Genomic DNA, 21331 nt, shown 5'->3' with positions numbered 1-21331 from the left:
TTTGTTGATGCCTGCAGGCAGGAAATCTGTCTCTGGTCGCTCTTGCCCAATCACCTTAATACGTCTTGGAGGTTGGCATCTGATATTGATCAGAGTACAAATTGTAGCCTGACATGTCTCCTAGTCTGGCATAGTGGCCCTCTTGAAAGACTGGATGTTTTATATTTAAAAGAGGAGTAAGAAATGTACCAGAGGTCATGAGGTGAAACTAAAACTGAATTTGATGTCTAGCTGCATTACAGGTGTTTCTTTGGGCCCCTCTTCTTGGTCCTTTGTCTCCTGTGTGTTTGTATCAGGCGCTATCACACCACCCTGATGCCATTTTGCCCTGCAGCTGACCTGAAAGGGTTTGTGTGAGTCGAGTAAGTGCCTTGGGTCAACATGAAGTCGGAGGGTGTGTTTGTATGTGTGTCAGAGAGGGGGAAGATCCGCATCACTTCATGCATGTAAACCAACATCACAAGCCCAGACTGTGTGGCCTGCATCTCTAACACACAGCCCCACCGTTATCCCACACACACACACACACTCAGATCAGCTCAGAGATGGGGAATACCCACTCTGTGTCGGACACCGGGGAGTGAGAGGAAGAGATATTCACCCTCGCTGATTTATTAATGACACCAGAAGATCTAGAGCGAGAAAAAACGAAGGAAAGCGAGAAAAATGCGGGGAAGGGTCGGACAGATGAGACCAATAAGAGACGAAGAGCTGCTGTTGAGGCGACGGGGGAGGATGAGGAGGAGTGTTTATGTATTATTAAACAGCCCTGGTGTTAGATTATTTACCACAGCTGGAGGGAGGGGGTGGATATTGGCGCACACACACACACACACACACACACACTCGGTGAAGCTCGATCACACTCTTAAGACAAGCCGGCGCGATCTGAGGTGGTTTGTGTAATTGAATGTCAGAAGCTATTAGAGGGAGGGGAGAGCGCCAGAGAGAGACGTAAGGAGGACAAACTCGTCACTTTTTATTAACGTGGGCACGCGTGGTTCAGTCTGGACAAACAAATTAAGCAGCACGTGAACGTGTGCGCAGGCAATTTGTGCCTGACGAGTGTGTTAATTTAGAATCGACGCCGCGCTTTTTTGTTTACCTCTGTTGTCTCGGCTTCGTTTGGCCCATCCCTGAAACACTAATTGTGCCAGTGATTATATTAGAAGCGTGGGAGACGGTGTGAGAGTGGCTCGTTTCCAGAGCGCTGACCTGGGAACACGCACACACCTCCCACATGCACATATGCACACAGTGAGAACACACACGTACCAAGAAGTCACACATATTTTAATTCTGAGACACACGTGCGACACACACACACACACACACACAGAACCATGGCCCAAAAATAACAAGCGTGTCCCACATAGAGAGTTCACTCCAAACCCAGAAGAGCCGAGCAGCTTCCTCTCACGTGTTCGCCTCCTCTTCCTCACTCTCTCTCTCTGTCTGTCATGATTATTTGCTTCAGTAGGGAGGTTAAAGCCACAGTCTGCAGTTAGTGCTGAATCTACATTTATTGCCTGTTTCTGGTCACTAATTTGATCATCGCTTTCCACAAGTGACGTATCTGGAAACCGTCTCTGTTGCGTTTTAAGGTTCTGTTTTGGAAATTCTGTCAGAATTTCCCTAACAGTGATCTGCTTCAACTCAATAGTTACAGATATAATCCTAAAATCAACATGCTTCAACCTCAGAATTGCACATTTCAGCCCAAGAAGTGCCTAAAAGAAGAAGTGTGTCTCTTCATTTTAGCCTTTAGCTAACTCACTACTGGTTCCTGAAACAGGTCTGAAACTTTTGTGCTTTGCCTCGTGCTTCTTTTAAAATGTATTTTACTTGATTTTATGCATTCTATGTAATCTATTTTTACCTTTATTTTATTCTGTGGTTTTATGCATTGTCTTTATTTTTATTTTCATCCTTAATATCAAGTGGGTTTTATTTTCCGTCTTATTTTGCATTCATTTATATTCTATGCAAAGCGCTCACTTAGTGCATGTGATTTCTTTCTTGTAAAGCACTTTGAGCTGCGATTCCTGTATGAAAGGTGCTATACAAATAACTTTATATTATAAAAGCTACAGATTAAGACCCAAAAACCCACGCTGTAACCTAAAAAATGCTAATTTCAAGCCATAAATTGCAGAATTTAACCCAAAAGTTTCATATTTCAATCTCAAAAGTTGAAAAAAAAAGCAGTTTAACTCAGAAGTTGCACATTTTGACCCAAAAGTGCCCATTTCAACCCAAATGAAATGCTTTTAAGGGAAAATGAGAAGTTCAGTTTGCCTACTAGCAATTTTCTTCATCTTTTGGGATTCTTGTGTGTGTGTGTGTGTGTTTTTAGGCTATCATTTGGCAGAATATCACAGTTAGACTGTGTTCCTTGAGCAGATGCTTTTGTCCAAAGCCTAAATGTGTAAAACAGCTACATGCTCTGTGTTTGACAAGCTTCCAGCCATTCTGTAACTTTGTCTGCTGTTTGGTTTTCTCTGGGTAACGTGCAATAAATTATGAGCTTAGAATAAGAACAGCCGTTACTTTCCCCTCGTTAATCGTGGCTAAAAGGCTCCGTAGAGCTGCAGACATTGGTGTTAATTCCCCATGATTGAGATTACATGACTAATTTCCTTCAGTGTTAAAATCAAAGGTATTGATTAATGCAGGTTTAGACACCTGGCTAATGTCTGCCTTCTGCTTCATTGGACATTGAAATTGTTTTCCAGCACAAGGACACCTGGCTCACATCTATATCAATGTAGCTCTTCCCTTGTGACACAGTCTTTCTTTCAGGCCATATTCTCTCTTTTCTCTCTCTCCATCTCTTTTACCCTCTCAAATCTGTCCTTTGTCTCCCCCTCTGCGTCCCTCGTGGTTTCTCTGGCTACAGTTGTGCCTCGTTAGCACCATTTAGAAACTTCTTTCTGGCTCATTTGCCTCTTGGCTCGTCCCAGCCGCACTGACATTAAGCAGTGTGATGAGCGACTGCACCCCACGGCGGACATGACACCTCCGTCTCCATCAGGACTCACAGCTGAGCACCAATTTTCCTCGGCTTTCTCTTCTCTTTCTGTCAGTGTGGGAGCTGTAATGCTGTCAGTGTACTTGCAGGGGATTTAAATAATGACCCACAGCATGTTACAAACCATACAGGTAGCAGTGACGGACGCCCGATTCTCCCCATAAACCAATCATCTGTCCTCTGTCTTTCTCCAGCAGTAGACCAGCATGCCGTTAGTGAAGAGGAACATCGAGCCCCGGCACTTGTGCCGTGGGGCGTTGCCAGATGGGGTGACCAGTGAGCTGGAGTGTGTTACCAACAGCACCCTGGCGGCCATCATCAAACAGCTGGGCAGTCTGAGTGAGTATCCCTGTGGTTCAGTATAAGAGCGATGATTTTGCACATGCAGTTCTGTAGTTAAAATCATGTCAAATTAATGAATTTTGACGTTTTGTTCAGATTTGTCCACCTGTCTTGAGTGACTGTGGATTTTAGCACTTTGCCTGCTAACATGCTGACTAATGCTCAAAGGCTAAAACTGCAAAATTTCACTGTGACTTCAATTCACTCCAGCGGAATCGCAGTGATTTGTAGGCCTGAAATAAATTCACTCAAATTTGTTGCATCAAGTTCAACTTTGGAGATATATGGGATATAAATGGGACAGAGAGCTGGAAAGTTCAAAATAGCTATTGTAGCATATGAGCGGTGTTGCAACATCTGCTTTGTTTGACCTTCTCCATCAATTTCTTCACAAAAGAGCAATGGTTTGCAGACAGTTTTGAGACAAGAGTCAATAGTATAAAGTAACATGATAGTAGGAAGTTTGCTAACTGACCATTAGCAGGCTTGTTAGCTTGAGGAGCTTTATTTCATTCTTCAGGTAATTTTTTATTCAATGAAATATGTACAATAGTGAACAAAATGCCAGGGGCGTGTAAACAGAACAGAACAGAGAAAACAGAGAGAATGTCCAGGAGCTGCTGTGCCTGGCTAGCAGAAACCTGGCTGGCTAACAAGTTAGCAATTAGCTTGCCAACTAGAGCAGTTCACCAAGTAGCCCAATGAGTGCAGACACTACGTTGACAAGTTTCTAGCACCAAATATTTCAACAGGATGTGTTGATGATTTTGCTGACCCACATTCTGGTGTGGCCAGACCTTCAAGTCTACAGCCATGTTAATGGTTAATGGTTACTTAAGCACAGTGGTGCTTGAGCTTAATGCTAACATTTGCATGCTAATGTTCCCACAATGACAATGTAACATTTTGATGATCAGCACATATTTACATTGCATCATAATATCAGCACATATTTACATTGCATCATAGTTTAGCGTGTTAGCATGCTAACATTTGCTTGTGTCTGACCAGCACTGTCATCCCTACAACTGCGCTGCTAACATGCCTAAAAAGACACATTTGCACTCAGCCATGCAACGAGAGAGCAGGATTGTCATAATTATCTCCATACTTGATTTAACCCAAAAGAAAAAAAGAAACTCCTGCAAAGAGCTGCAAAGATTCCAGTCAAGGGGTTCTTTGTGTTTACACTGCACCCTTCAAATTCGTCATGAGCTATCAGATCCAGAGGTGTCATCCTTAGCATTTTAAGTGCAATCACATCCAAAACTAATGAATTCAGAGCTACGTTCTAAAAACACTCGAGATGAACTTTAAATGTGGACATGGCCATGTCTGATGCTAACTATGTGTATTTCAATATTGTTTGCAGAGAGGAAGGCAGTAAGGGCAGCTGTCGTAGTAAGTTTGAAACAGCCCATTAAAAAAGGTGGAACCAAGGTGGATTTTTATGAAATCCAATAACACGCACATAAACATGCTGCCAAAATTCTCACTGTGACTCAGCCATTAAAGGTTGACCTACAGTAAAAACACAGTCTGATGAGTCATTACACTTCAGAGTCCAGATGAATCATAATCAATGAATCCTCAGATAACTTCTCTTGAATTTATTTACCCTTTGAAAGCCATGCAGATATTCACAGCTGAAGCTGCTGTGTTTTTGGGGGAGGTTGCACGGCATAAACCTTTGACAGAAAGAGATCATTCAGTGGGAATGTGAAGGGGAAAAAAAGGCTGTTTAAATTTGATTAACAGTCAGAGTCCAAATGAAATTCAGCGACAGCACACTACGAAGGAGTGGGGGCTCTGCCTCTGCTCCATCTGTCATGTGGTGGGCTGAGAGATGAGACAGAAAGAGACAGAAGAGATGAAAGACATGGAGAGATATAAAGTGCACATTTTATTTGGTTTAGAGGTGGCAGTGTTATTGAGAGGCTGCACTTCAACATCTCAGTAAATACATTTAAATATTTGCACCTTTCTCTCTGTCACACACACACACTCGCAGACAGAAAGTCCTTTTAAGTATTCGGTCCGACAGGTGCACAGCAGGAGGCAGCCTGTCCTGCTGAGACAGACGAAGGGAGGAGGAAGAGGAGGAACAGCAACGACTGACCTCCATCTCTGTGAATTTCTCTTCTCGTCCATCTCCTGTTATATTTTGCTATTTGGGGACTTTTTCCCCTTTTTTATTTGGGCTGTATCACACTGAGAATTGTCAAAGTCCTATTAATTTGTGTTGCTCGCAAAACTTTATGCCTGCTGCCCAACCTGCCCAAGAGAGCAGCTTCCTGTATTATTTGCAAATAAAAAGGCCTTTATTTTGAACAGACTGCTGTTAGACCACTTGCATCACTCGCGCTGTTATTGTACAGTATTACTTTTTTAAAATACAAACCTGAATATGGCTGCAGGCACAAACACGCAGTGTGATTTGTTGTCCAGTGTGCAGCTCCACTGGAGCCTCACCCTGTGGTGAGGAAGGTAACCATTGACCCGTTCCTCAATGCTACTATAATTTATTTTTGTTGCACTTGCAAACAGAATCTAAACATAGACTGTATGAAATATGGAAGCGCCATTGTAAACCATAAATGGGCAAAGAGGTGGCATGTGGGTGGAGCTGAGGTGGAGAACATGGGTTATATACTGAGTTATAGAAAAATCCAACTCCCTATGCAGGGAAATTAGCTACGGCGATATTTCTGCTGTGAAGTTGGGTATGTTAATATGTGGGTCTATTGGCATGGTCTTGCTCTTGGAGCCAGCCTCAAGTGGCCATTTGAAGAACTACAACTGACCTAAACCATGCTGACTGGATGCATCAATAAGATCTTTGATTTGGGGCTGATCAATCAAAATGAGTCATTTCAGTACGCCACTTCGGCCTCCGGGAAGGTGCGATGGAAGGTTCCCACTGTTTGAGATCAATGGAGAACATATTTAGATGATTAATTGATAATTAAAATAGTCATTAGTTGCAGCCCTAAACAACTTGCCAAATGTTTTATGAGTAGGGAAGCACATTCAACATATTTATTGGCCCGGAACAATGCATGTCAATACAGATTAATTAGCAGCACTGAATGTGTTTGTGTGTTGAAAAAAAAAACTCAACTCAATGTTCACTTATTAGCTTTTTGTATATCTTTTAACAGTATCTCACAGCGTTCTTTAACTATGAGAAATTGCTGTTGTGTCACCACGAGATCTGAATGTGGTATTTCAGTCAGGTGATGACACCTAAGCAAGTTCCTTTCTCTGAAGAAGACAGTGAGATACATCAAAAGCAACAACATTTTATTATAAACATGTCTTCACAGGGTCAAATATAAATCTATAAACAAATGTAATGAATAATCCGCTGCAAAATCTGCTTCTTTTCAAAAGAAAGAGAATTGTCATTTTATGCTGTTTAAACTCTCAGTGAATAATAAAGATCAGAGATGAGAGGCAGAGCTCAGCTGGCGAATGTGAAAGTGTGAATGCACTCATTTTCCCGGCAAGAAAGAATATGATTAAACCGCTACATAAAACCCAACCATGTGCGTGTCTCTCTGTGTCGGCCCAGGTCGCCATGCAGAGGACATTTTCGGAGAGCTGTTCAACGAAGCCAACAGCTTCTACCTGAGGATGAGCAGCCTGCAGGAGAGAGTGGACCAGCTGGCCGTGAAAGTCACCCAGCTCGACTCCACTGTGGAGGAAGGTAGGGACAGCGTGGTGGTCCTCACAAGTGACCATGAAAACAGTGTTCCCCACAACTGACAAAAACAAGGTTGTGTGTGTGTGTGGGTGTGGTTTAACAGATTCTTGAAGTATTTCTTTATGAACTGAGGCTTGAATTTGAATATTGATGCATTATTGTGTCACAAATGTTGCAGCTGGTAATGGTTAATAATCTGAATCTGCAAAGTACTGAAGTGCAGTATTTGACTAAATGCATGACTGGTTTGTTGGCATGGACACACACGCGATCTGTTTGTGTGTGAACTTGTGTGGTGAGGAGTGGGTATAGATGAGTGTGCACCTTGGTGCAGATGTTTGTTGCCTAGTCCACATGGGTATTTTCTTAAATCGTAGCTTTTTCTATCCGTTGTCAACTTTTTGTCAACTTGTTTACACAAGGCGTCATTTCGGTCAATGGCGGAAAATAACAAAATAATGCTGGTGCTAATCTTGCTAATAGGATTTGCATGTTTACATATACATGTACCATTACTCTTCCTCAATATTGAGGAACAAAGGAGTCAGAATGTCCTGTGGAGGTCACTGCTGCACTCCTGCAACACAGACCAGAACACTGCCGGTTTTGAACCAGAGCCGACTGGACCCCTGTTGCACCTAGCCTACAGGTAATAGCCAGCAGAGCTTTGGGTTTAGGGGTATATCTCTGCCTGGTGGTTTGGCGGTTTGTCTGTTCTCTTTATATTTATGTACAGGTATTCATCCACCTGTATACTTGTGGACTAGGCAAGTGTATGTGTGTCAGTGCTCTCCCCTCAAACTAGCCTGCAGCAGAATGTGTATGTGTGCGTGTGCGTGTGCGTTTGTGTGTGTGTGTGTGTGTGTGTGTGTGTGTGTGTGTGTGTGTGTACAGTGGGAGTGTCAGAATCATTTTCTCCATCATTAAGCTGTTCACTAACACTGAAGGTCAATTCTGTTAATGCAGTAATTGATAGGCCTACACACACACACACACACACACAGTCAGACTTACAGGATGATGTCAGAGCTGACTACGGTGGCCCCAGAGGCTCAAACTGAACTTTAATGTGAAATGTGAGAAACCTTGAATCTTCTGCTCTTTTCCTTATTTCTCTTTTTTTCGTTCTGCCTCCGGTTTTCTTTTTCTCTTCCCTCCTCCCCTTTTTTCCTCCCTGCTTTCCTCATTTGCTTCCTTCCTTCTGCTCCCTCCATCGTTGTATGCAATTTTCCTTCTTTTATTTCCTCACCCTCTCTTGTTTTTCTCCCTCCCCTGTCTCCCCCATTCTCCACCACACCTTCACCACTTTTATTTCCTCCTCTCTCCATCCCTCCCTCATCTTATTTTCCTCCCTTCTAGGTGTTCTTCCTCTTTATTTCTCTTCTCTCCTTCATTTTCTCCTAATATTTCTATCCTGAACTCTCCCTCTCTCTCTTTAATGCCTCTTCTTCTCTCCCTCCCTCCTGTGTTTCTTTATGTCTCTCCATCCTTCCTAATGTTTCCATTTCTTCTTTTCCTCCCTGTTTTTTTCTGTCACTTTCTGTATCACCCTTCTTGTCACCCTCCCAATTTCTTCCTCTCTTTCTCTCCCCCTTTCTCTCAGTTGCCTTCCCCCTTTCTGTCTCTCTTTTTTCCTCCTCTTTTCCTTGTTTTTTTCTATCTATTGCCATTTCTCTCTCTGTCTCTCCCTCTCTCTCTCTCTCTCCCTCCCCCCTTCCTCTCTTCCTCCCCCTCTCTCTCCCTGCTGATACTGCATAGTCATTCTGCAGCACGGCGGCTCAGACGGAGCGTCAGAGAGCAGCACAGACGGGCATGAAAAGGAAAAGCTCAGCAGTCCTCTGTCTTATCCTCCTCTTCCTCCCCTCCTCTCCCACTCCTCCTCCGCCTCCCTCGCTCACACCCTTTCATCTCCTCTTCTGTCCGGCTCCAAGCCTCTTCCTCCTACGCACAAGCAACCTCGTCTGTTTTTCATTTCCTAGCATACATTCACTCTGTCGACTGTTACTCATCCTTCTCTCGCTCCTCAGTCACATCTTCTCTCTTTCCTTTTCATCCCTCTCTCCTGCCCTCCTCTTTCTCCCTTTTTTTTCACCACCTCCAAAGTGGCAGGCAAGTGACACTATGAATGTTTTATGAAAGGAAGGAAGGATGGAAGGAAGAAAGAGATAGTTGAAGGAAGAAAAAAGAAAGGAAGGAAGGGACAATTAAAGGAAGAAGAAAGGAAGGGGAAAATAAAGGAAGAAAGAAGGAAGGGATGGGGGAGGAGAAAGGAAGGGACTGTTAAAGGGAGAAGAAATTAAGGGAAGATTGAAGGAGAAGAAAGGAAGGGGAAATTAATGGAAGAAGAAAGAAGGCAGAGTCAAAGGGAGAGACAATTAAAGGAAAAAAAAAATAAGGAAGGATGGAATGAAGGGACAATTAATGGAAGAAGAAAGGAAGGGACAATTGAAGAAAGAAGGGGGGAAGGAAGCGTGGAAGAAATGAAGGAAGGAACAAAGGAAGGGGAGTGACTTTGAAAAGGAAAAAGGAGAAAATAAGAAATGTAGGAATTAAGAGTCAATTAAAGGAGAAATAAAACCAGGGGGGAGAAGGCAAGGAAAGTGGCAATGAAAGAAGAAAGGAAGGAAGAAAAGGTGCAGAGCAATGAAAGGAGCAAAGAGAGGAAGAACAGAAGGAAGTGATGTCCGACTACGATTGAGTCCTAAAAAGCATATTTTTGTTTGTTGACCTGCTTCCAACAGAAATCAACCTGTTTTATGGTTGCTCATGAAGTGAGTGTCTAAATCTTGAATATAGTAAAATAAAGAATAAAGCTTAAACTGAATAATGTTGAAACAAACAGGTTGAAATCTCAGCAGAATGTTGACGGATTGTTATCGGCAGTGAGCTATAAATTGATGCATAACATTAAATTAAACGAATAGAAACAGTTGACAACTTTGTTTTGCTTGTGAGATATATGCAAGTATATAGTGATCACCATTCTGAGAGGGAAAGGAAGCCATTGATCTCAATGTTAGACCATTTATAATGGAAAAAAAAATTAAATCTTTATTAAAACAATTCTAATGCATGCAATAAAAAAAATCCTACAAAATGTTCTTGACGTATTAAATATGGTTCAGGGAAATCAAAGACTTCCAAATTAGTGTTTAAACCATAATTAGGTTTATATTCAAGTATTCTACATTTCCAGAGCCTCACCAGCGAGAATTGATCTCATTCGCTGTTGAGTTTAATCTCTGCAAACTTCTGCTGAAAAATGAAATCAGCGGGAACTTTTCCCAAACATGAGCTAACGTAAATGAACGTGAATGCAGAAGCGATATCAGGCTCCATTTGTCAAACCTCAAGTAACAATACTTTCATTAAGGAGCTCTCTGAAAGTTTTAATTTGTCTGTTATGCCTCATTTTGCTTGGATGGCATTAAGAAGGTGTTTCCTGCAGGATGAAACCACCCCTGTAAGTTGCAGGTGAATGTAAATGTGCAAGTCAGACCACTGCAAAGTCCCATAATCAGACCTTTTAATGCTTTAATCTGGTTGTTAGTTGTGATCAACATGTTTGTCTGCATGGAAATGTGCAGGCAGGAAGGTTGAAGTCAGAGACACAAGAGTTGGAGGAGATGGAGACATAAGAGTGTGTGTGGTTGGCGGGGGTGCTGGAAACGAGTGTGTGTGCGAGTGTTAAAAAAAGAGAGGGAGAGCTCGAGGTCTCTTTGAAGATGTGTCTGAATGAAAGTTGCATTAGCTGCTAGTTTTGTGGATTATTCATTTGGCCGCAGGGACAGAAGCTTAGGAAGGCATGATCAAACACTGAGCAGACAGGAGGGTGCTTCGACTGCAGAATCTACACACACACACACACACAAACGGATCAAACAGCCAATCGCTCTTCAGTTTTTGAGGAATGAGTCTTTGCAGTCAGAGGTTAAACTTACACACACACACACACACACACACACACACACACACACAGCATATACAGCACAGTCAAGTAAATCACTCCCAGGAACATATGTCACATTAACACGGTTTAAACTTTATTTTACACTGGTCTGATGTGCACTAAACCTCTGTGTGTGTGTGTGTGCAAGCGTGCGTGCGCGCGTGCGTGCGTGCGTGTGAGAGTAGCCATCTGGTAGATCGTGGATAGCATTGCAGTACTGTAGCGTTAAATCTCCTCTGGGGTTAAGGGATTGACACACATACATGCAGTACTTTGTCTGTCTCTCACTCTCCCTTTCACTCACTCACTTACACACACACACACACACACACACACACACACACACACAAACTCACATGCACACACACATGCAAACTCACTCCTGACTCCTCCGCAACACATTTGAAATTTTAACACACATATATATAAATAATTGTTAACTATATTGCTCTTGCACACACACTGCTCATGATTGCTGCAGTGTGTGTGTGTGTGTGTGTGTGTGTGTGTGTGTGTGTGTGTGTGTGTGTGTGTGTGTGTGTGTGTGTGTCTGTGTCTGTGTGTGTCTGTGTCTGTGTGTGTGTGTGTGTCTGTGTGTGTCTGTGTGCATGTGTGTGTGTGTTAAGCTGGTGCAACAAGCTCTACAACTAATCTGTCCCTGCTGTCCTATTATCACCTCCTGTGAGTGTGTGCATATGTGCAGTATGTGTGTGTGGTGGTGTCGTATCATGTGTTCGTCTGTATGCATGTATATGCAGATTGAAATGATAAGAACAGTTTAGTTCTTAATATAATTATGAAAAACAAATCAGTCAAAAATGTTCGTTAAGTGTCTGAACTTTCAACCTTTGTCACAATATTTTATCTCCTGTGTTTCCGCTTCTCTAAGCAGTTTCCTACACTCCCAGAATGCCTTTCAACAAAATCCATAAACCCATAAATCTCAGTGTCCGAACCACACGGACCAGTGCGACATTGAGGGTCTGGAAAAGCCTGTTTTTCACATTGAAGTGCCTACTTATTCTGTGTGACTCTACCTGCTAAATCTAACTTCCTTCTTTTTGTATTTGGAAAAGACGACAAAGGAGACACCGAACAGCTTATGCTGAATTTATTGCATTGGGAGACCTGGACCAATAAATAATGCAAGAAGATTTTATATATTTTATCAAGCTGCAGTGACACAAGAACTGTTTCCCACACTGCAAATACAACGAAAAACCAATGACAATGCATCTTCTTGTGTTTTTACTCTGAAAAATCACCCACTGAAGCTGAATCTTTAGCAAATAGCTTTATAAAATCTACTAAAATTGCCCAGAAATGCAATTTTTATTTGTTTTCATCTTTGACTATTTCAGTAAGACTGAAGCTGCACCTGGTGGCATGAAACTTTTAAGTTCAGCTGTCATGTCCTCATCGATTAATAAGGTTACTTCCACAAACAAGAGATCGTTCGTTCCCACAAATCCTGACTTAGTTCGGCGGTGTAAACTTGGCACAGCAGAGGACGGCGCTGCACATTCAGCCGCCGAGCCGACGCTTAAAGAGTTAAAACAGATAACGGCTGTTTTAACTGTGTGTGTTTAGGGATTATGTCGCTGAATGCTTTAAAGGATATGCAGCAGTTTCAGTACTGTCTGTCTTTCTCTTTCCAGTCTCTCTGCAGGACATAAACATGAGGAAGGCCTTCAAGAGTAGCACCATCCAGGACCAGCAGGTGGTGTCGAGGACCTCCGTCCCCAACCCTGTGGTGGAGATGTACCACCGCTGTGACAAACCACCTCCGCTCAACATCCTCAGCCCCTACAGGTCAGCAGCCGAGCCTAACTGTGTTATATCTGCAGTTTAAGACTCTGTTTGGTTTGCAGAGTCTTGTCAGTGCTTATTTATAATGATTTAAGCTTCATGTACCTTTTTCTCATTTACCAAAATCTGTGCTTAAAGGATAACTTTTGTTTTTTACAACCTGGACCTTATTTGTAGCATTAAATACGACCATTTACTCACCCAGACAACTTTGGTGGCATTTGGAGTCATTTTGAAGAAATTAGCCCCAGAGGAGCGGCGCGTATATCCGTGTAATGCGAGTACTCGGGGCATCCATGCGCAGCCTCTATATAACACATAATCTGCGGTGAAACTCGTTCATATTCCAATATTTTGTTATGATATGCTGGTGCTATTCCCCTCTGAGCCGGCGGTCGGCTAGTTTAGCTGTAGTTTGGCACAGCTATGGTTCGTTGTTGCGTATTCGTAGCCGACCGCCGCAGAGTTAGCCGCGCTGTGGCTGGCTGCTCGCAGCGCCCGGCGTTCGGAAATGACATCATCCACGTCAGAGGTAGTTGTCTAGAGACACCGGATGTTGATAACATGCCACCACAGGCTCAGAGGGGAACAGCACCAGCATATCATAACAAAATATTGTAATATGAACGAGTTATATAGAGGCTGCACATGGATGCCCCGAGTACTCGCATTATACGGATATACGCGCCGCTCCTCTGGGGCTAATTTCTTCAAAACGACTCCAAATGCCATCAAAGTTGTCTGGGTGAGTAAATGGTCGTATTTAATGCTACAAATAAGGTCCAGGTTGTAAAAAACAAAAGTTATCCTTTAAGTTTACGCTGATGAGCCACCAGGTCAGTTTTGGCAGCAAATATGATGGATGCACTAAACAGAAAGAGGACAGGAAGAGAAGCTTTTACAGTTTCTCGCAGCAGCATCGCCTCAGTGAAGACAAGGAGAAAAGCGAGAGTTAACCACAAATGACACAGAGCCTGCGCTGATGTGGATGGCATGAAGCGCTCCAGGCAGCGGCCGAAAGAGATCATGCATACTTCAAACTGTTTGGATTGTGATTGGAAGATCATAATTGTTGGCTAAATTTGTGAGTTGATCAAATTTTACAGCCGTTTCACCAGTGAGTACCCATTTAGCCTAGATTGTGGACAGAGAGGTGAGCGAGCAGAGCAAAGGCTGGCAGTAGAGTTCAGCGCTCTGCTGCTCCCACTTCAGTTTGGCTTCTTCCTCATGTGGCTTCTTGCTCTGCTTTCATAAATAACGAGGAGCCAGCCACTGCTCTGAATCATTCTCTGTTGTTGTTATCCCAGCAAACCTCCCAGTTTCAACCCAAGCCCTGTGCTCATTAAATTAGTCTAATTTTGCATTGAGTCTGGTGTTGAATACAGATTAGCCAGTTATTGAATAGATTACCATTGACGTGTTGTTGCATTTGCTCCTTAAACCCACCTCCCACTGCAGGGATGACAAGAAGGACGCGCTGAAGTTCTACACTGACCCCTCGTACTTCTTCAACCTGTGGAAGGAGAAGATGCTGCAGGCCACCGAGGACAAACGCAAGGAGAAGAGACGGCAGAAGGTGTGGCTGAGCGTGTGTGTTCGCGTGTGTGGGTGGAGTTCATTTGTGTGTGTGTTTGTGTGTGCAAGTTGGAGGTTGTTTGTATGTGCGTATGCTTTGTGCTGCGTGTGTGTGACAGATCAGTGAAATAAAATTCATCTTCTGCTTTAATTTGCTAATCTGTTTATTCCTGCCTAGATGTGTCTTTCGTTAATGCTGTTATTTCATTTTATGCTTTCCTATCTGACTGTACTCACCATTTAGCTTTGCTTTGTTGCCTAATTGGTTATTGATACAGCAGCAGTTGAGCAGGCTCTTTATCCCGAGACAAATAAATGGCCTGAGGGGAATCCGTCTTTTAGCAATAAATGAAATGAGCCATGAGTAATAATGAACGTCTTTATTCCAAGATGTGTAGCTGTAGCTCCTACTGCAAGTCATATTACAGCTGTTGCAGTACAGTCTTGTGGCATTATATGCTTCAAATGGGGACAACAAAGCTAAACAAGAGGAGTGGTACATACAAGTATGTGTAAAATAGATGTGTTTGTATATAAATAGATGCAAAAAGCTACTATGAACAAAAAATATACAATGTCTACACACAAGAGAAGTATTATTTAGATTGTGAACATGCTGTTAGATCAATTCAGTGCCTTAATATTTGTTTTTTATTTGGACTTCTCAAGTCAGATGTAACGACGGGTTTATTTGTCATTTTTGAATAAGAAAAAATGAGACGATGTGTCTAAAAAAACGTTTATACTGTATACACAAACGTCCATATAAGGCAAAAAATACTTGGCAGGTTTATGATGCAGAAGCTCTGTAATATGGAGCCTGTGATTCGTAATTAGAGACTGAAGCTTCTCATTTTGTACGAGGTTATGTTACGTTTTCTGATGCTAAATCCTTTTTTTAACCTCACATTCACGACAATCAATAACTACACTGAAGTTCATTTTGACCAGTTTAAGGATTCCAAAACAAGTTGGGACGCTGTGTAAACCGTAAATAAGACCAAAAGTGATAACTCACTGATCCTTTTTGACACATACTCAACTGAAAACTGCACAAAGACAATATATTTAATGTTTGACCTCACTGATTTTTGTAAATACCTGCTTATTCTGAACGTTTCAAACAAGTTGGGACAGGAGGATTTGATTGACGGTCACCTGGCAACAAACAATCCCACAACCGTCATCAGCTGATCGGTATTCCCCTCTGATTCAAAGTCAGTTTAAAAACCCCTGCTCCTCCATCCTGAACAGCTGCTGCTGTATTTGTTTGCTGCACTCTGTCGATATTTCTGTTCACTTTAATGCTGCTCACGTTTTTTTCTGTTCCCTCCCTTCAACCTGGAAACGTTGCAGAATAAAATCCCTGCAGAAACAGAGTAGTTTTCCAAAAAATAACAGGTTTGAGTACCAGTGGAAGCTCATCTGCTGGATTCTTCACCCTCCTCTACACGTTCCTCCTCTTTCTCTTCCTTTTTCTAATTTATCAGGAGAATCACCTCACCTCCCAACACACACACTCCCCGCCCTTCCTCCTCCTCCTCCTCCTCCTCCTCTGCTCAGTCTAACGCACCAGCTTGTCTTTCTCCCATGTTTCCATAGGGCTGTCCGGCCCACCCTGACAGGCCCCACTCCAGACAGGCCCCACCCAGGAGCCCCCTGTCCATCTCTGTAAGACAACCCCCGACCCCTAACCTGCCCGCTCTCGCTCCCCACCTCACCCCTGCACACCCCACTAACACAGAATACACACTCACCTATTATACAGGATGTACGGACTCAGGTAAGACACAGAGGCGCACACACAGGGATGCACACACAACTCACAACAAGCCAGTGGTAGCATTAAAAGACACACACGCACACACACACACACCCCTTCCCCTCTGTTTGTGTATGTGTGTGTCACGTTAGCTTGCCACCTCACCCTCTCTCTAACCCTCTGTGTTTGGTTTGGTTTGGTTCCTGTCTCGTGTTCCCAGACGTTTTTGGCTCTGTTGGTCATAGTGTGTGTTGGTGTGTGATAGCGACTGGGTGGTGAGTAGCCCTGTGTGTGTGTGTGTGTGTGGTTGGCTCAGTGTGAATTTACCCCATGGTGAAGGAGCTGGTGATGGGGTCCTGTTCTCTTCCTCTGCCCCTGAGAAATCAATAATCAATGACTAACTTTCTCTCCACCCTTCTGTCCACCTTTCTGCGTCTGTCTCTGTTCCAGGAGCAGCAGAGGCAGGTTGAGGACCCGGGCAGAGAGGTGAAGAAGGTCGGTACAGAATAATCAGCCGTTTTATATCAACACACCCTTCTGAAACTAGCATGAAATTAGCGAAGCCTTCCGAACTGAAAATTAGCATCACTGTGATTATTTGGTCACATCCATCATCAATCCATCCAGGTCTCATTGAATTTGATTTTGGTGACCTTTAGCTGGCTAATTTGCATTATTGGCAGATAGCAAACTGCCTTGGCAGTGCTAACCTTTGAGGGGATGAAGGGCCACATACAGGAAGCTATCATGTTAGCTTTGTCGCACTCACATTTATACATATACTGTAACATCTGTCTGTATAAACTCTGCATGAAATACTCCACAAAGGAGGCGTGGATTGTTGACTATTAAATATGTCTGTGTGCTAACTTATTGTTGAGCTAGCTAGCATGCTAACTGGCACGTAGCAAGCTTGGCTGGCAATCTGTTTCCTGGCTAGCGCTAGCCTGTTGCTGGTTAGTTGGCAGTTTTTGCCATCCAACCCAACAAGAAGTGGCTCCATCACCAAGCCTCCGGCACCACCTGTTTCACGATGACACACCAGTGAATCTTGTGTAGTTTCATGTCCGACTAAAGCTTTTCTGTGTGTTCTGTAATGGTTTGGTTTGGCTTTTTAGCATGTAGTGCCCAAATTATTCATAACAGCAATTTCAAGCTTCATGCTGTCGTGTCAGTTTGAATGGAGAATAGTTGGATTCTGTTTTCAGGCTATAGAAATAATATATTTTAAAGCTCTTTAATTCAGTCTCAACTTAGTTTTAGTTTAATAACAAACATAGTAAATAAATATAAGTTGAATCTTGTTCAGTAATCTCCCCAAGTAATTTGATCAAGGGATCTGTCCTGTAGTGACTGACTATAAGTTTTTTATGTCCCATGAAGACACTTTTCAAACAATGACAGATTTCCCCAGTGGTCTCTATTATCTTAAGTCCTACAGTTACAGTTCATTTGGACAAACGCCAAATGTAATGACATCTAACATCTAATCTTACTTCTGTTTCATTTACCACAGCTGTGCACACTGTTGCAGCACATTAGCTAATGGCTGAAGTGAGTGAATCGTAAAGGTGCATAAGAAAAAATAAATGGGATGCAGGTATTAAACCAACACTGAACTCATTGAACTCAACTTCTTATGAGTAAAATTGAAGCGTAGCGATCATTGCCAGCACTGAGGACACTCAATCATTTCAAAACCATCTTCAATAAAAGTATATTACAGCAATTCACTAAAGTAAAGCGAGTGAGATACGCTCCAATGCCTGTTAGCACTGTCCCTAATGGGATGTTAGAGGTACAGCTGTGCTAATTCTTCAGACCACAGCAAGTGAACCCTGAAGTAGCATGACGCACCATAGAAACACTTTTACCAGACGTAGTGCTTTCAGTCTAAATTTTAACAACACCATCACTTACATTAACATTATTCATCAGGAAAGAGACGTGATTTGTAGAAGATGTCGCAGTGACATGTATTGTTACGTACGACTACATATATGTACCTTCCTGCTGTTGTACATTTAAAGGTGCGTAAGGCTCGCAACCGGCGTCAGGAGTGGAACGTCCTGGCCTACGACAAGGAGTTCAGACCAGACGCCAGGCTCACACCCTCCCCTTACCATGGCATGTCCTCAGAAGGCTCCCTGTCCCCTGATAGCAGGTAAACACACACACACAAGCTGTCCCCATATGTGTGAGGTTTCCCTCCAGGGTCCTGTTGCCCCGTCACAGTCCAGCCTGACAACACAGACGTCACTGTTTGTATGTTGAGCTGTCTGTCTCCAGGGACAGAGGACAACAATAGTTGACGTAAGTGGTTTACGGGGATACATGCACACACAAACTCATGGTCTAGAATATTAGGATTGATGTCTCAGGGTGACGTTTTCTGTGTCTGGATGATATAAAAACATCTATCCAAAATGACCTTCAGTATTTTCCCCAGATTTAAAAAGCTTTAAATATTACCAATGGTTAATAGTGTGCAGGTACTATGGCACAACCCACTCACACACCTGTAAACTGGGATAAAGATTTAAGCAGTACCAACCCACCTGCTGTATTGTTTAAAGCTCTATGCTGCCCTCTTCTGGGCAAGGTAAAGCAGAGCATAGGAGTTCATATTTCATGTGGATTTCTCAGTGTTGCGACCAAATCTGTCGAAGAAGAAATCAAATTTTAAAGGGAAATTGCATCATTGCAGCAGTAAAGCAGGGATTCGGCCATAGAAAGTCAGAAAGTAAGGATGCAAGCAGAATATAAATTCCCACTCACATTACCTCCAACAGGTCAATGGCGTCCGACTCCTACCCAGCCAGCCCCAACCACCCCTCCACTCAAGCCCCCAGCACCGTCCACCCCACCGACCACCTCGCCAGGGACCACCTCAGTGCCGCGGCCCAGACTCAGTCACTGGATCGAGGCCTCAGGCCGGCCAACCAGCCCTCGGCAGCCGGAGGGCCCGCGGCGGCGGGGCGACACGCGGCCTCCCTTGGCAGGACCCCATCAGGACACGGGGTCCAGGGCGGTGGAGATCCGACGGTTAACGGGCCGAGGCAGCAGTCGGTTAAGGAATACCGAGCAGGGCATGGGTAGGTTTGCTCATTTAGATTTTGTGTTTGAGTGCTGTTTTCTACTATTTATACAAACTTTTGTGTTGATTTATGGTTAAAACCTTTAACCCTTCTTAAAGGGGTGGTGGGCGTCACTGGCAGTTGTTTTTGCTCGTTAACAGACTTTCCTCTTATTTCTTATGAAGACGTTGTAGCTGTTCGCCCCTCGTATCCACTGAATAAACTTTATTGATCTTATACACTTCGCGGGTTTATGAGCGACAAACTCACTTTTCTTCTTCCCCCTCCCCCTCAGCGGACAGCCCTCCACCATCCCAGAGTACTATATCCCACCTGCCCCTCCCCCTCCTCCCCCAACCATCCCCTCCGCCCAGACCGCCTTCGACTCCACCACGGCCCCGCCCTCTGCCGCCGCCTCCGCTGTCCCCCCCACCTCCTCTGCCCTCTCCCGCCCCTACTCCCCTTCCCCTCCTCCACCCCCGGCCAACTACGTGCCCTCCCCTGCCCACCCCCCGTCAGGTGCACCCCCTGCCGCTCCACCGCCTCCTCCACCTGGAGCCCCTTCAGGCCTCCAGGCCCACCCATCGCCGCCGCACGCCGCCGTCGGCCAGTCAGCAGTGGATGCGCCGCCCACGACGAGGAAGTCCACCATGCTGGGGATGATCCCGATGAGCGACGCCCGCTCCGACCTGCTGGCCGCCATACGTAGAGGTTAGTGTGTAATTAATGTTTTAAAAAGTCAAGATTAACTTTATATTAAATACTTTATGAACAACTATAAGAAGTAATTAGTTTTATTTAATACTTAATTAATAAATAAAATTAGTTTTTAGGAGTATCAGCATAATAAAAATTGGTGAATGTATTTTCTATAAGTCTGCATTCTTACTATAATAAAAGTTGATTTTGGGAATTATGGTGAGTTTTTCTACCCTTTAAGGGAAATAAGTGCAGTTAAAAAATAATCTTGTAAGGCTTCACCAAAGAAAGCTGATCGTCTTTCATTAAAAGTTTTATTTAAAATTGCAACATAGATCTAAATTATTATATTTATAAAAGTAGGAAATTGAAATTCTGACTGACAACAAACAGAAACAGAATCCACACTGCACCACATACAACACCAGAATGTCTAGTCACGTCCCTGCTCCCTCCCTCCCCCCTGCATCCTCCCGTCCTCCCCCCTGCATCCTCCCGTCCTCCCCTCCAGGTATCCAGCTGAGGAAGGTGCAGGAGCAGAGGGAGCAGGAGGCGAAGAGGGAGCCCGTCGGCAACGACGTGGCCACCATCCTGTCGCGCCGCATCGCTGTGGAGTACAGCGAGTCCGACGACGACTCCGAGCTCGACGAGAACGAGTGGTCTGACTAAAAAGAGGAAAGAGAACGAGACGGGGGCTCGGTGGGTGGTGACGACTGCGAATAGCAGGGGGAGAAACATTGAGACTCTGAGGTGGAAATGAAGGGGTTCGGTTAGTTTTAACGCTCATCAATAATCTTTGAAGAGAAAAATATTCAATAAAAGTCAGTCATACATACATTCACACACATGCTTACGTCCCCTGATGCAGCCTCTCTGATCATTTAGCGCTTCTGCAGCAACAGGTTGGTGATTTCAGTTTGCTTGGTTGCCCCTGACGACGCCTATTCTTGAACTAAAAACCCCAGAGGTTTGTGTGTCTAACCACCCGGGGTGTGTGGCGCAATGAACACACGCTGACATTCACCGCATTTCAACACCCTCCCGCCCCCGTCCGCTCAATTTTTAACCACTAACGCTCAGCTGTGAACGCACCAACCTCTCCCTCCCTGCACATTAGAGTGATAATTATCAGCAATATTACAGGCTCTCAGACTGTATGTAGGCGGGCCCCCAGTGAGTACGGGGGTAATGTGTTTACAAAACACAACGGTATAGCACAAGAAAAACTAATTATAGTGCAATCTTAACTTATTTGCCAAATGTTGAGAAAGAGTTTATGAAAACAAGTGAGGAAAATCAGGGAAAAAAAAGCTCCTTTGAGGATAACTCCACCTCTCTGGGACGTGCCTGTTTACGAAACGTGCACTCTCCTGAAAAGACT

At 43.8% G+C, this 21331-nt stretch overlaps 1 protein-coding gene across 1 annotated transcript in view; it reads left to right on the top strand.

Annotated features, from left to right (window-relative positions):
• The window catches only part of zgc:109889 (uncharacterized protein LOC553542 homolog), a 37802-nt gene extending 16755 nt beyond the window's left edge, over positions 1–21047 (top strand). The window contains exons 2-11 of the mRNA XM_041965319.1: positions 3226–3370; positions 6948–7082; positions 12687–12840; positions 14296–14425; positions 16015–16083; positions 16625–16669; positions 18205–18338; positions 18967–19269; positions 19547–19962; positions 20462–21047. Coding sequence (XP_041821253.1) covers positions 3238–3370; positions 6948–7082; positions 12687–12840; positions 14296–14425; positions 16015–16083; positions 16625–16669; positions 18205–18338; positions 18967–19269; positions 19547–19962; positions 20462–20619 — 1677 coding nt within the window. The 5' untranslated portion in view covers positions 3226–3237 and the 3' untranslated portion in view covers positions 20620–21047. The remainder of the gene's footprint in view (positions 1–3225; positions 3371–6947; positions 7083–12686; positions 12841–14295; positions 14426–16014; positions 16084–16624; positions 16670–18204; positions 18339–18966; positions 19270–19546; positions 19963–20461) is intronic.
• Positions 21048–21331: the final 284 nt, after the last annotated feature.

Source organism: Chelmon rostratus, chromosome 23, assembly GCF_017976325.1.
Source record: "Chelmon rostratus isolate fCheRos1 chromosome 23, fCheRos1.pri, whole genome shotgun sequence".
Lineage (NCBI taxonomy): Eukaryota > Metazoa > Chordata > Actinopteri > Chaetodontiformes > Chaetodontidae > Chelmon > Chelmon rostratus.
The sequence above is the reverse complement of the archived record's forward strand: the minus strand, read 5'-3'. Positions and strand labels throughout refer to the sequence as shown.